Source organism: Mustela erminea, chromosome 3, assembly GCF_009829155.1.
Source record: "Mustela erminea isolate mMusErm1 chromosome 3, mMusErm1.Pri, whole genome shotgun sequence".
Classification (NCBI taxonomy): domain Eukaryota; kingdom Metazoa; phylum Chordata; class Mammalia; order Carnivora; family Mustelidae; genus Mustela; species Mustela erminea.
Window position 1 is genome coordinate 67,344,263 of NC_045616.1, and position 14,983 is coordinate 67,359,245.

The following is a 14,983-nucleotide window of genomic DNA, read 5'->3' on the forward strand; positions in this document are numbered from 1 at the left end:
CTCATCGCAAGGTTGCCATTCTCTTCCCTGTTTTTGAAAAGTTAACAACGGATAAAGGGAGAGTCATGTATGCCCAATGATACCTGGCCGAGACTATATGTTAGGAAACAGTTAAAAAAAGAAACGAAAAGAAATTCAACATTTTAATTTTGATATAAATTAAATACTTTCCAAAAAGCATCTAAAATAGTCCACTGTACAGCATATAAAAATGGTACTTGAGAAGTTAGAGACCATAGAGAAATTGTGGATAAGGCACAAGGTTTATTTACACTCATAATTGCATGCTAAACTGTTTCATAATTCATATTTACAACCCCATAAAGTTTTAGTATTCTAGTTATTCCTTCACATTCTTTGATATTTGGCATAATGTTCAAACACACGTCATTCACACTGACCTCCTCTCCCAACCACTCACAAGACTAAATAAATACTAGAGAAAAAAAATTAAGATATTATTTGAAACTTGATCTGTTTACTTCAAAATGAAAAGAGAAGTCAGTTTCTTGTGCTGAAATACTACAAGAGTGAAGTATTAAGCTGTCATTCATTTGAAAAGTATATTATCTCTGTCCAAATACCACTGAATAAAATGCACATGAACCTGCCAAGTAGCACCATGACCGGCAGGCTGGTTTCTATGTCCCATCGCTCTCATAGTCTTCTATTATCAGCTCTTCTTCTTCCTTGTCTTGTGCGGAGAAGCCCTGAGGCTGGCTGGCAGGCAGTTCACTCCCACTATTTTGACTCAAAGGCAGACAGCACGTTTCAGTTTCCGCAGTATGAGTGGGTTCACCCAGAGCTTCCTCTGCAGGCTGCCCTCCTCCATTAAGATGGGCTTCATCTCCACTGTCTGGGTCCATCAATCCAGGTTCCCGGTCGGTCAGGGCTTCCATTTTCAACCTGCCAGATTCATAATGCAGGCATCATAATAACGAAAAAACAGGTCATCTTTAAATTATGCCATGCGTGTGAGAATTATGAAGCCATCTCTAGCCTTTCACTTACCCTGACTGAGCTCGCTATTTAGTCAAGCCCTTTAGTTTATTTCATGGTATAAAATAGTACAAGGTAAATGACAATATGTGAAAAAATCATTACAACTTACAATATAAATGACTTGATCAATGACTTTGCTAAACAGTTCTTACAAATTAAAAAGAAAAATTAAATAGAATAGTAAAATGGGTAGGGGCGCCTGGGTGGCTCAGCCGGTTAAGTGTCACACTCCTGATTCAGACTCAGGTCATGATCTCAGGGTTCAGATCGGCTCCACACTGAGAGTGGAACCTGCTTAATATTTTCTCTCTCCCTAGCCCTCTGCCCTTCCTTCACCTTGTGGGCACACATCCATGCACTCTCTCTCTTAAAAAAAAAAGAAAGAAAGAAAAAGAAAAAGAAAAAGAAAAAGAAAAAAATGTGTATAAATGGGAGAATTTACATAAAAAATAGAAATGGTAACTAAATTGTTCAACCTAATTAGTAATTTTAAAAATTGAAATTAGGGACACCTGGGTGGCTCAGTTGGTTAAGCGGCTGCCTTCGGCTCAGGTCATGATCCCAGCGTCCTGGGATCGAGTCCCACATCGGGCTCCTTGCTCGGCAGGGAGCCTGCTTCTCCCTCTGCCTTTGACTGCCACTCTGTCTGCCTGTGCTCACTCACGTTCTCTCTCTCTCTGACAATGAAAATCTTTTAAAAAAATAAAAATTGAAATTAAAATAATGTACTACCATCATCTTTAAAACTGGCAAAGACCTTTATTTATTTAGTTAGTTATTAAAGTTTCATTTATTTACGTAATCTCTACACTCAATGTGGGACTCAAACACAAGATTAATCTCTACACCCAACGTGGGACTCAATCCCGAGATCAAGAGTCTCATACTCTTCTGACTAAGCCAGCCAAGTGCCACAAGACCTTTTAGGAAGATTTTAATAAAACCCAGTGATGCCAAGAGCTAGGAGAAAAGAATATATTGATACACTGTAAGTGGACATAAAACTGACAAAATATTCCTGGAAGTAATCTGGCAATATAGAATAAAGGCTTCAGAAGAGTGTATATCTATGGATCCAGCAAGTTTATTTTTAGGAATACATTCTATGTAAATAGCATTTGATGTTCACAATGATTAAAGCTACAAAGAAAATTGTGATAAAATTGGAAATAAGCTAAATATACAAAAATAAGGTGTAGGTTATATTACAGAAACTAGAGAACTATTAAATATTAACTATCAAGCTATATATTAATGTTTAATATTGTCAACATGAATCAATGATAATATTAAATATGGTCATCATGATTGTTTATTTAAATAATCTCTATATCCAGTGTGGGGCTCGCACTCACAACCTGAGATTGAGAGTCTCATACTCTATCTTCACTGTGCCAGCCAGGCATCCCTAAATACGGTTAACATGAATGACTACAGTAAATAGCACTGACAAATCCTGTCTCCCAAGTTAGATCAAGTATTTGAACCAGTAATAGCAGTTAAAAAGCCCTTTTAAAACTTTTAAAATTTGATCTTACAAATAAGCTAAGTAGAAATGAAATATAGGTATTGTCTTAATCACTGTATTAGCCCAGAAGTGATTTTGGAATAAAAGGAATAGCACAAATAAAGATTTACCTCTCTATATCTGTGGTTTTGTTTTGTTTTGTTTTTTAATTTGTCTGAATCTACTAAGAGAAGGAAGTTTAAAAAAAAAAAAAGTGCTTTTGTGGTAGTTGCTGGTCAATGCAGGCTTGAAACACAGGCTAAGAACACCTCTGGGCAGGAAAGGTGAAAAGGGGTTTCCACGTATGCAAGATTTGTTAAATGAAGAATTTTTAAAATCCCCTTACTTTTATGATTGTGAGCCAGTGAAAATATATGTGAGCCAGTGAAAATATACTGTTATATGTAATAAAATGATGGATCTACAACACAATCATATGGTCATTAATCACTGGGAATAACAACTATTTCTTAGATTTTACAGATAAATTTTACTGGCTGTATACTTAATAAATAGGTAACATTCAGTGGACATTTCAGTAACAGGTCTTGAAACAGGTTTTTTTTGTTTGTTATCTGCTTTGTTTTTTTTTAAGATTTTATTTATTTATTTGACAGAGAAAGATCACAAGTAGGCAGAGAGGCACGCAGAGAGAGAGGCGGGGGGAAGCAGGCTCGCTGCTGAGCAGAGCCTAATGTGGGGCTCGATCCCAGGACCCTGAGATCATGACCTGAGCCGAAGGCAGAGGCTTAACCCACTGTGTCTCCCAGGCGCCCCTTGAAACAAGTTTTTAAAATTAATTCAGCTTAGGGACGCCTGGGTGGCTCAGTTGGTTAAGCAGCTGCCTTTGGCTCAGGTCATGATCCCAGCGTCCTGGGATGGAGTCCCACATCGGGCTCCTTGCTCAGCAGGGAGCCTGCTTCTCCCTCTGCCTCTGCCTGCCATTCTGTCTGCCTGTGCTCGCTCTCTCCCCCTCTCTCCCTCTGATAAATAAATAAAATCTTTAAAAAAAAAAAAATTAATTCAGCTTACCTTCCAAAGTGTCGTTTCAGAGGAAGCCTTCCAATATCTTGAATAAAAGAAATCTGAGCTGAAACAGATTTTTAAAAAGCTTTAGACAGACAATTCTCTGAAGATAAACAAATGGACAACAAGCACGTGAAAATCATGAATACTCTGGAAAATTCAAATGAAAACCACAGGACACCATTTCACATCCCTTACGATGTCTATTATTAAAAAAAAAAAAAAGAAAAAGAAAAGTTTCACAAAGATGTGCAGAAAGTGAAACCCTTGGGAATTGTTAGTGGAAATGTAAAATGGTATAACTGCTGTGGAAAATGGTAAGGCAGTTCCTTAAAAAATTAAATACAGAATTACTGTACGACTTAGCAATTCCATTTCTGGGTATATACCCAAAAGAACTGACAGCACAGTCTCAAAAAGTATTTGTACACCCATGTTCATAACAACATCGTTCACAATAGCCAAAAGGTGGAAGCAATTTATACGTCCATCAGCAGATGAATGGATAAACAAAATGTGGTATATACACACAATGTGGTATTATTCAACCTTAAAAAGGAAATTCTGATACATATAATTTTAAATATATATTATTTTATTTTGTGGGGGGGAGAGGGATAGAGGGAAAGGAGAAAGAGAATCTTAGGCAGGCTCCACAACCAGTGTGGAGCTCGAAGTGGGGTTCCATCTCATGACCCTCAGATAATGACCTGAGCCAAAACCAAGAATCAGATGCTTAAATGACTGAGCCAAATTGGCTCCCTGACATATACTGTAATACAAATGAACTTTGATGCCATGCTGTGAGAAGTAAGTCACAAAAGGACAAACACTGCATGAGTCCACTTAGGTGAGGTACCTAAAGTAATCAAATTCAGAAAGAGAAGATAGGTGGTGGGCAGGGAGTGGGAGGTAGTGTTTAACGTGTGTAGTTTCAAATTTGCAAGATTACAAAGTTCTAGGGATTGGTTTTACAAAGTGAATACGCTCATCTCCACTGAACTACGTACTTAAAAATGGTTTAAGATGATAAATTTTTATGTTCTGAAAAAACATTTATTCAGGAAAATCTAACAACAAGAGTCTGTGGCATTTGAACCAGGACTCACTCCATTGCTTCTTTAGCTTTAGAGAGACTTCACGCTAGGTGGGTGCAGCCAAGGACCCATAGGACTCCTTCCCTCCTGTGGCTAGCCAAAAATTCAGGACTCCCTTTCTCCAACCTAAAGCATGGAAGCTCTATCCTATTAGAACAGCAGGCTGAGAATCCTGCTTCCTCCTTGAACTACAATGGCCCTCACCCAAGTTCCTTTAGGGAAGTGGGTCCACACTGTGAATGTCCCAGCCACGATGATCAGAGGCTACCTACACTTGAGCACTCACCTAGAACAGTGACTCACTACAGGAGCTCAAGAGTAGATTTGAACTGGCTGAAGAAAGAATTAGTCAACTTGAACAGGACTGATAAATACTGTGTAATCAAAGAAGAGAGAAAATGGAGAGAAATGAACAAAGCTATCAGAGGTATGTGGTATACCTTTAAGCATAAATAAAAGACAAAGAGAATAAAAGACAAAGAGAAAGAAGTAAAAAGTAAATAAATAATGTCTAAAATGACATGTAAATAAAGAAATGGGACAAAAATGATAAGTAAAACATATATACATATATATATATATATATATATTTTTTTTTTTTTAAAGTAGGCTCCACACCCAATGTGGGGCTTAACTCCCACCCCAAGATCAAGAGTTGCATGCCTCGTTTTGCAGTGGGTTGAGTTCCCAACTCTTGGTTTCAGCTCAGGTCACGATCTCAGGGCTGTGGGATGGAGCCTGAGGGCTCTATGCTCAGCGCTGAGTTGGCCTAAGACTCTTCTCTCTTTCGCCCCACCCGCCCCTCCACCCGCTCCCCGCACATGCTCTTTAATAAATACTGGGGGAAAAAAAAAGTTGCATGCTCTACCAACCCAGCCAGCCAGCCAGGAGGCCTCAAAACATTTCTTCTTACTTTGTTATGTTAGTCACCATACAATACATCATTAGTTTTTGATGTAGTGTTCCATGACTCATTGCTTGCATATTATACCCAGTGCTCCATGCACTATGTGCCCTCCTTAATACCCATCACCGGACTAACCCATCCCTTCTACCCCCTCCCCACTAAAACCCTCCGTTTGTTTCCAGGAGTCCATGGTCTCTCATGGTTTGTCTCCTCCTTCATTTTCCCCTTCCTTCTCCTAATGTCCTCCATGCTATACTTTATGCTCCACAAATAAGTGAAACCATATGATAATTGGCTTTCTCTGCTTGTCTTATTTCACTCAGCATAATCTCCTCCAGTCCCATCCATGTTGATGCAAAAGTTGGGAATTCATCCCTTCTGATGGCTGAGTAACATTCCATTATATACATGGACCACATCTTCTTTCGCCATTCATCTGTTGAGGGGCATTTCAGCTTTTTCCACAGTTTAGTTATTGGGGACACTGGTGCTATGAACACTGCGGGGAGCATGAGGTCCTTCTTTTCACTACATCTGTATCTTTGGGGTAAATACCCAGTAGTGCAATCGCTAAGTCATAAGGCAGTTCTATTTTTAATTTTTTGAGGAATTTCCACACTGTTTTCCAAAGTGGCTATACCAACCTGCATTCCCACCAACAGTGTAAGAGGGTTCCCCCTTCTCCACAAGCTCTCTCAACATTTGTTGTTCCTTGCCTTGTCAATTTTTGCCATTCTGACTGGTGTAAGGTGGTATCTTGATGTGATTTTGATTTGAATTTCCCTGATGGCTAATGATGATGAACATTTTTCATGTGTATGCCTTCTTTGGAGAAGTGTCTGTTTATGTATGTCTTCTGCCCATTTTTTTTTTAAAGATTTTATTTATTTATTTGACAGAGATCACAAGTAGGCAGAGAGGCAGGCAGAGAGAGGGGGGAAGCAGGCTCCCCACCGAGCAGAGAGCCCGATGTGGGGCTCGATCCCAGGACCCTGAGATCATGACCTGAGCCGAAGGTAGAGGCTTAATCCACTGAGCCACCCAGGTGTCCCTTCTGCCCATTTTTTTACTTGGTTATTTGTTTTTTGGGTGTTGAGTTTGAGAAGTTCTTTATAGATCCTGGATATCAGCCCTTTGTAGTGTCATTTGCAAATATCTTCTCCCATTCCATGGGTTGCCTCTTTGTATTGTTGACTATTTCCTTTGCTTTTCAGAAGCTTTTTATCTTGATGAAGTGCCAAAAGTTCACTTTTGCTTTTGTTTCCCTTGCCTTTGGAGACGTGTCTTGAACGAAGTTGCTATGGCCAATGCTGAAGGTTACTGCCTATGTTCTCCTCTAGAATTCTGGATTCCTGTCTCGCACTGAGGTCTTTCATCCATTTTGAGTTTATCTTTGTGTATGGTGTAAGAGAATGATCGAGTTTCATTCTTCTGTATACAGCTATCCAATTTTCCCAGCACCATTTATTGAAGAGACTGTCTTTCATCCATAGGATATTTCTTCCTGCTTTGTTGAGGATTACTTGACCATAGAATTGAGGGTCCATATCTGGGCTCTCTATTCTGTTCCACTGGCCTATGTGTCTGTTTTTGTGCCAGTACCATGCTGTCTTGGTGATTATAGCTTTGTAATATAGCTTAAAATCAGGCAACATAATGCCCCCAGCTTTTCTTTTTCAAAATCATATCCTTGGTACTTCGGGGTCTTTTCTGATTCCATACAAATTTTAGGATTGTTTGTTCCAGCACTTTGAAAAATGCCATTGGCATTTTTATTGGGATGGCTTTGGAAGTATAGATTGCTCTGGCCAGCAGATTTTAACAATATTTATTCTTCCAACCCATGAACATAGAATGTTTTTGTTATCTTTTTGTTTCTTCTTCAATTTCTTTCATTAGTGTTCTGTAGTTTCTAGATTGTAGTAGGTCCCTTGCCTCTTTGGTTAGGTTTATTCCAAGGTATCTTATGGGTTTTGGTGCTACTGTAAATGGAATCTATTCTCTAATTTCTCTTTCTACAGTTACATTGTTAGTGTATTAAAAATCAACTTATTTCTTTTAAAATTACTAACTTTATTAAATTACATCAATTCTTATGTATTAATAATATTAATAATTAATCATATTAATCATGTATTATTAGCCCCATTATTAGCCCCATACAGGTCTGTGAATCGCCACGTTTACACACTTCACAGCACATACCCTCCCCCAATGTCCATAACCCAACCACCCTCTCCCCCTCCCCCACTCCCACCCCCGCCAGCAACCCTCAGTTTGTTTTGTGAGATTAAGAGTCTCTTATGGTTTGTCTCCCTCCCAATCCCATCTTGTTTCATTTTTTCCTTCCCTACCCTCCAAGCCCCTACATTGCTTCTCAAATTCCTCATATCAGGGAGTTCACATGATAACTGTCTTTCTTGGATTGACTTATTTTGCTCAGCATAATACCCTCTAGTTCCATCCATGTTGTCACAAATGTTGATTCTTTTGATGGCTGCATAGTATTCCATTGTAGATATACCACATCTTCTTTATTCATTCATCTGTTGATGGACATCTAGGAGTTTGGCTATTGTGGACATTGCTGCTATAAACATTCAGGTGCACGTGCCCCTTTGGATCACTCCATTTGTATCTTTAGGGTAAATACCCAGTAGTGCGATTGCTGGGTCATAGGGTACCTCTGTTTTCATCTTTTTTTTTTTTTTTTTTAAGATTTTATTTATTTGACAGAGAGAGATCACAAGCAGGCAGAGAGAGAGAGGGAAGCAGGCTCCCTGCTGAGCAGAGAGTCCGATGCGGGGCTCCATCCCAGGACCCTGATATCATGACCTGAGCCAAAGGCAGCGGCTTAACCCCCTAAGGCACCCAGGCACCCTATTTTCAACTTTTTGAGGAGCCTCCATGCTGTCTTCCAGAGTGGCTGCACCAGCTTGCATTCCCACCAACAATGAAGGAGGGTTCCCCTTTCTCCACACCCTCACCAGCATCTGTTGTTTCCTGATTTAGCAACTGATTTCTGTACATTGATTTTGTATCCTGCCACATTACTGAATTAGAGTTCTAGTAATTTGGGGGTGGAATCTTTTGGGTTTTCTACATAAAGTATCATGTCATCTGCAAACAGAGAGAGTTTGACTTCTACTTTGCCAATCAGAGTACCTTTTCTCTTTGTTGTCTGATTGCTGTGGTTAGACTTCCAATACTACGTTGAACAAAAGTGGCAAGAGTGGACATCCTTGTTGTGTTCCTGATTTCAAGGGAAAGGCTCTCAGCTTTTCCCCATTGAGAATGATATTCGGGGTGGATTTTTCACAGATGGATTTTATGATATTGAGGAATATTCCCTCTATCCCTATACTCCGAAGAGTTTTAATCAGGAAAGGATGCTGTATTTTTTCAAATTTTTTTTTTGCATCAATTGAGAGGACCATACAGTTCTTCTCTCTCCTCTTATCAATGTGTTCTATCATATTGATTTGTGAATGTTGAACACCATTGCACCCCAGGGATGAATCCCACTTGGTCGTGGTGGATAATCTTTTTAATGTACTATTGGATCCTATTAGCTAGGATCTTGTTGAAAATTTTGTCATCCATATTCATCAGGCATATTGGTCTGAAATTCTCCTTTTTGAAAGGGTCTTTGCCTGGTTTGGGGAGCAAGGTAATGCTGGACTCACAGAATGAGTCTGTAAGTTTTCCTTCTAATTTTTGAAACAGCTTCAGGAAAATAGGTTTTATTTCTTCTTTGAATATTTGGTAGAATTTACCAGTGAATCCATCAGGTCCTGGACTCTGTTTTTTAGGAGGTTTTTGATCACTGCTTTAATGTCATTACTGGTTATTGGTCTATTCAGGTTATCCATTTCTTCCTTGGTAGTTTCTAGTTTTCCAGGAATGCATCCATTTCTTCTAGGTTGCTTAATTTATTCACATATAGTTGTTGATAATAATTTCTGATAGTTGTTTCTATTTCCTTGGTGTTAGACATGACTGTCCCCTTTCATTCATAATTTTATTAATTTGGATCCTTTCTCTTTTTTTTTTTTTTTGATAAGTCTGGCAAGTGGTTTATTGATCTTATTCTTTCAAAGAAACCGCTTCCAGTTTCGTTGATGTGTTCTACTGTATTTCTGGTTTCTAATTCATTGATCTCTGCTCTAAACTTAATTATTTCCCTTCTAGTGCATGCATTGGGCTTAATTTGTTGTTGCTTCTCCAGTTCAAGGTGTAAACATAGTTTGTGTATTCTGGCTTTTTCTATTTTCTTGAGTGAGGCTTGGATGGTATGTATTTCCCCCTGAGGACCACCTTTGCTGTACCCCATTGGTTTTGGACTGATATGTTTTTGTTCTCATTGGTTTCCATGAATTGTTTAAGTTCTTCTTTGATTTCCTGGTTGATGCAAACATTTTTTTTTTAAAAGATTTTATTTATTTATTTGACAGAAAGAGAGAGAGAGAGAGATCACAAGTAGGCAGGGAAAGAAGGAAGCAGGCTCCCTGCTGAGCAGAGAGCCCGAGGTGGGGCTCAATCCCAGGACCCTGAGATCATGACCTGAGTGAAGACAGAGGCTTCTGAGCCACCCCGGTACCCTGACCCAAACATTCTTGAGCAGGATAGTCTTTAGCTTCTGAGTGTTTGAATTTCTTCCAAACTTTTTCTTCTGATTGAGTTTTAGTTTCAAAGCATTGTGGTATGTGACTATACATGGAATAATCTCAATCTTTGGTATTGGTTGAACCTGATTTGTGACCCATTATGTGGTCTATTTTGGAGAAAGCTCCATGTGTGCTGAAGAATGAGCATTCTGTTGCTTTAGGGTGGAATGTTCTGTATTTATCTATGACGTCCATCTGGTCCACTGAGTCATTCAAAGCTCTTGTTTCTTTGCTGATTTTCTGCTAAGATGTGGAGTGTTGAGTCTCCTATTAGTGATTGTGTGGAGTGTTGAGTCTCCTACTAGTGATGTATTATTATCAATATGTCTTTCTCTCTCTCTTTTTTTTTTTTCAGTATGTCTCTTTATTTTGGTTAACAGTTGGCTTACATAGTTGGCTGCTCCCACGCTAGGGGCATAGATATTTAAAATTGTTAGATATTCTTGTTGGATAGATCTTTCAAGAATGATATAGTGTCCTTCTGTATCACTAACTAGTCTTTAACTTACTTTGTCTTATATGAGAATTGCTACCACAGCTTTCTTTTGAGGTCCATTAGCATAAAAGATGGTTTTCCATCCCTTCACTTTCAGTCTGAATGTATCTTTAGGTTCAAGTGAGTCCCTTATAGACAGCACATGGATGGGTCCTGTCTTTTTATCCAATCTATAGCCCTATGCAGTTTTATGGGAGCATTTAGGCTGTTCATGTTGAGAGTGATTATTCAAAGATATGATTTTGTCATCATCATGTTGCCTGTGAGGTCCTTGTTTCTATAGATTGTCTGTGTAAATTTCTGTTCTATATCACTCTTGGGGTCTTTTATAGAACACCCCTTAATATTTCTTGCAGAGCCAGCTCAGTGGTCACATATTCTTCCAGTTTCTGCCCAGTTTGCCCAGTTTATGGTTAAACTGTTTTTCACTGGGTGCCTGGGTGGCTCAGTGGGTTAAGCCTCTGCCTTTGGCTCAGGTCATGATCTCAGGGTCCTGGGATAGAGTCCCGCATCGGGCTCTCTGCTCAGCAGGGAGCCTGTTTCCCCCTCTTCCTCTGCCTGCCTTTCTGCCTACTTGTGATTTCTTTCTCTGTCAAATAAATAAATAAAATCTTAAAAAATAAAAAAGAGTATCTAGATTAGACTGGATCTCATTGATAGCATTTTTAAGTTCTGCCAGATCAGCTCTCATTTGTGCCCTTAGAGAATATATGTTGCCATTAATGGTTTTCTCCATCCTAGCTACTGTCTGCATAAATGTTACCTTGAAGTCTATTTCTGACATCTTTTTTTATATCCATATCCATTAGTTCTGTAGCAGAGGTCACAGTCTCTGAATCTTTCTGGTGCTGGGGGTTCCTCCCTTAGTCATTCTGTTGAGGGATGGTTGAGGGAATGCACAGAGTCTGAATTATTGATCACAACTCAAGCAAGATGCCCCTATTTTATAGAGACCTTAGGGTTGTCAGCCTCTTGTTCTCCCATCCTGTCTTCTGGGGAGGGACCTGCCTTGCTGTTACTCAGGCAATCTTTTTTGGGCAGAGTTGCCCTGCCCCTTGTTGGTGGGGGATAGACTGAGTGAAAACTGGTTTTTTGAGGCTTTTGTTCTCTGGTAGCTCTCCCCGGCATCTTTCTGCATTTCTTCCAACAGAGCAGAAGTGATCATATCTATAAACCTCTGTCTCAGAACAGAGAGAGCGCAGTCTGTTCTTCAGTGAGCTTTCCAAGCGATAGTATCTCTGTTTTTGTCTGTGCTGCTAAAAACCACAGCATCCTGGGTTGTGTGCACCCCACAGAAGCACTCTCAGCCCTCACGTCCAGGTCCAGCCATGTCTCTGCCCTTTGTCTTTCTAAAACTGTCAGCAACCCCCAGTTCGCATTTGCGCCCCTGCAGCTTCAGGGTTCAGCTTGGGGGGGTGCCCTAAAGTCCCTCCTCCACCTCTATGGTATGCGAGTCTCTGTTTGGTCCCCAGCACGAGAGCCTTTTGCACTCCAGTGGTATAGGATCCCAGAGGCTCCCTCCCACTTCCATTTATCTTCCAATACCTGCCCATAAAATCATGGCTCCCTGCTTCATACCTCGAAACTAAACACTGGAGATATCTGTTTGTAGAGATCCAGATATATCCTCCTATGTCTCAGGCAGATTTTGTAGATATTCAGAGTGCTGTGGTAGATATCCAGCTTACTTACTTCAGGGGACTGGCTAAAGTAGGGTCCCCTATCCTCCACCATCTTTGCAACCTCCCAAAACACCTTATTTTTGACTGAATTTTATATACCCTTCGACGTTTGTTAATCCAACACTGTGAGGGGTCTTGCATACTCACCTTATTAAAGATCCACTACAGAACAGAATTAGGATTTTTTTAAAAACAGCTTTTTGATATGGAAAACTGAGTTTGTGATCCCATAATCTGAATTTTTAATTAGTAGATAAATGAATCTCCAGATAATTCCAATGTAAGTAGTCTAAACCAGTACTAGATAATAAACCGGGAAAGGTGAGAATAAACTCTGTGGTGTTAGGCTAAAACAGAATGTATTGTTGTGAACTCATGGTTTACACACACATCATACACACACACATGCACACACACTTTCTAGCTTTGTTCCACTGAAACAGCCTAGACACAATGATAATCTAGTAGGACCATATCTAGTGTCCTGATCCTAAATTCTTTTTTTTTTTTTGGCTATATGCCCAATATGGAGATTGAACTCACAACCCCTAGATCAAGAGTCACATGCTCTATCAACAGAGCAAGCAAGGCAGCCCCAGATCCTAAATCTTAAATATCATTTCCACTATAAGGAACCAGGACTCCTGAAATTCCTAATTCCAGGACTAGGGCAGCGAAGTATAAAATGATCCTGGATTTTTTATATTTATAAAGGGGACATCAGAGAGGGCTTTCTCTTTGTTCTGCTTTCTGCCATGTGAGAATATAAGATGGCAGCCATCTACAAGGTAGGAATGAGGTCTTCACCAGACACTGGATCTGCCTGTATCTTGATTTTGGACTTCCCAACCTCTGGAGCTGATTTAGTACTTATTTATAAAATATGGAGTGCTACCCATGATAAATGTCATATGCCAATTAAAGCATATGTCTAATGTTTGTATATGCACAGAATAAAGTCTACAAGAATTTGTAGACTTTTGTAGTCTTTGAAAAGCAATTACCTGTGGTTATAGAAGACTTTTAGCTTTTACTTTATATATATATCTGTATTGCTTTCTTCCTTTTTAAGTAAAAAGTACATATTAATTCTGGATCAAAAAATAAAGGGAAAAAAAAAACTTAGCTCGCTAGAATAAAGCAATGAGTTGACCTACAGAAAGTTATAAAGTTGTAAAATACTAATTCTTGGGATAAATAAAAACCCATGTTATTACCTGGATTTCTCATTGGAATGGTTAGCAAGGCAAGGTATGGCAACAGCTGAGTTTGGAGGCATAAAGCTGGTAAGCAGAAGTCAGAAAAAAGTGCTTTTGCTGTCAAGCAATTTTCCCGATACTGTATAGAAAAAAAAAGATGAAATGAAAAATAAAAAAATATGGAGATGTATTCCTAGACAAACTAAGTTTACTATATCCCAAATTGTGTTTATATACCACATATTTTAAGAGTTTATGTAATTAGTTTTTATAACTGTTCTAATCTTACCTAATAAAGCATTTTACCTGTAAAACTATTTCCTATTTGACATAACAGCAATAAGACTTTTTTTTAAGAGACCTAAATGTAGAAAGAAAAAGAATCTTAAAAACGAAAGGAATTTTGCTTAATTTATGTGAGGGTTTGTTTCTCAGTTAAAAAAAATTATTTTCTTTAGTTAACATGGGTACAATGCTAGGCTGAGGAGGAGAGAAGCACAATCTGCTTTCAAGGACCTTACAGTTTTACAGAGACAATCTGTATGGAACTATAAGGAAAATTAATATTCATATTATAAAGAGCAAAGCAAATCAATAAGGGACATAAACTGGTTAAAAGTCATAAAATTCTCCAAGAAATCTGTTGGAAAAATGTCTTAGGTAATGAATTGCAGGCTCATATTTAGCCATATGATTTACAAACTGGAAAACATCTTAGAGATGACGTAGTCCAAGGGCCACAAATTTGGATGCTGTAGGAGATAGGCAGGTATATAAATCAGTGCAGTGAGACAGCTGGAGAAAGTAGTTCCCACCACTCCCATCTTCAAGGGACAGATGCTACTTGGCTTAATCAGATTGCTGCCATGTAAAAACATAGACCAGTGCTGCCTTACTTTGCATTCTTTTCAGGAGTTAGAGGAATTCTGAGCCAGAAATCTGTATATGAACTTTAATTATTATACTCATTTTTTAAAGATGAAAATTCATGAAAAAAATCTTTCTGTGTGCAGTATTAAAAGTGGGGGGGCCACCCATTTTTTTATTGCTAATGAATCCTTTAAAGCTGTGGAAACTAGCGGCACCTGGGTGGCTCAGTGGGTTAAAGCCTCTGCCTTTGGCTCAGGTCACGATCCCAGGCTCCTGGAATTGAGCCCCGCAACGGGCTCTCTACTCAGCGGGGAACCTGCTTCCTCCTCTCTCTCTCTGCCTGACTCTCTGTCTACTTGTGATCTTTGTCTGTTAAATAAATAAATAAAATCTTAAAAAAAAAAAAAAAAGCTGTGGAAACTAAGTGCACACTAGGTAAAATAATCCGTCCAAATGGTTAGAGGCAAAGCAAAGATTTACCTTTTTTCCTTCTTCTTCTTCTTCTTTTTTTTTTTTTTTAAAGATTTTAT

At 39.0% G+C, this 14,983-nt stretch overlaps 1 protein-coding gene across 7 annotated transcripts in view; it reads right to left on the reverse strand.

Moving 5' to 3' along the window:
• Positions 1–247: 247 nt before the first annotated feature.
• The window catches only part of RAD17 (RAD17 checkpoint clamp loader component), a 42,347-nt gene continuing 27,611 nt past the window's right edge, over positions 248–14,983 (reverse strand). For 5 of the 7 annotated variants that reach the window (XM_032336048.1, XM_032336045.1, XM_032336050.1 and 2 more), the window contains 3 exons: positions 13,602–13,722; positions 3,542–3,599; positions 248–906 (listed from right to left, as the gene is read on the reverse strand). In XM_032336048.1, coding sequence (XP_032191939.1) covers positions 642–906; positions 3,542–3,599; positions 13,602–13,722 — 444 coding nt within the window. In that variant the 3' untranslated portion in view covers positions 248–641. Of the gene's footprint in view, positions 907–3,541; positions 3,600–4,918; positions 5,007–13,601; positions 13,723–14,983 lie in introns of all 7 variants that reach the window. The other 2 variants (XR_004283967.1, XM_032336051.1) reach the window with 2 other exon arrangements.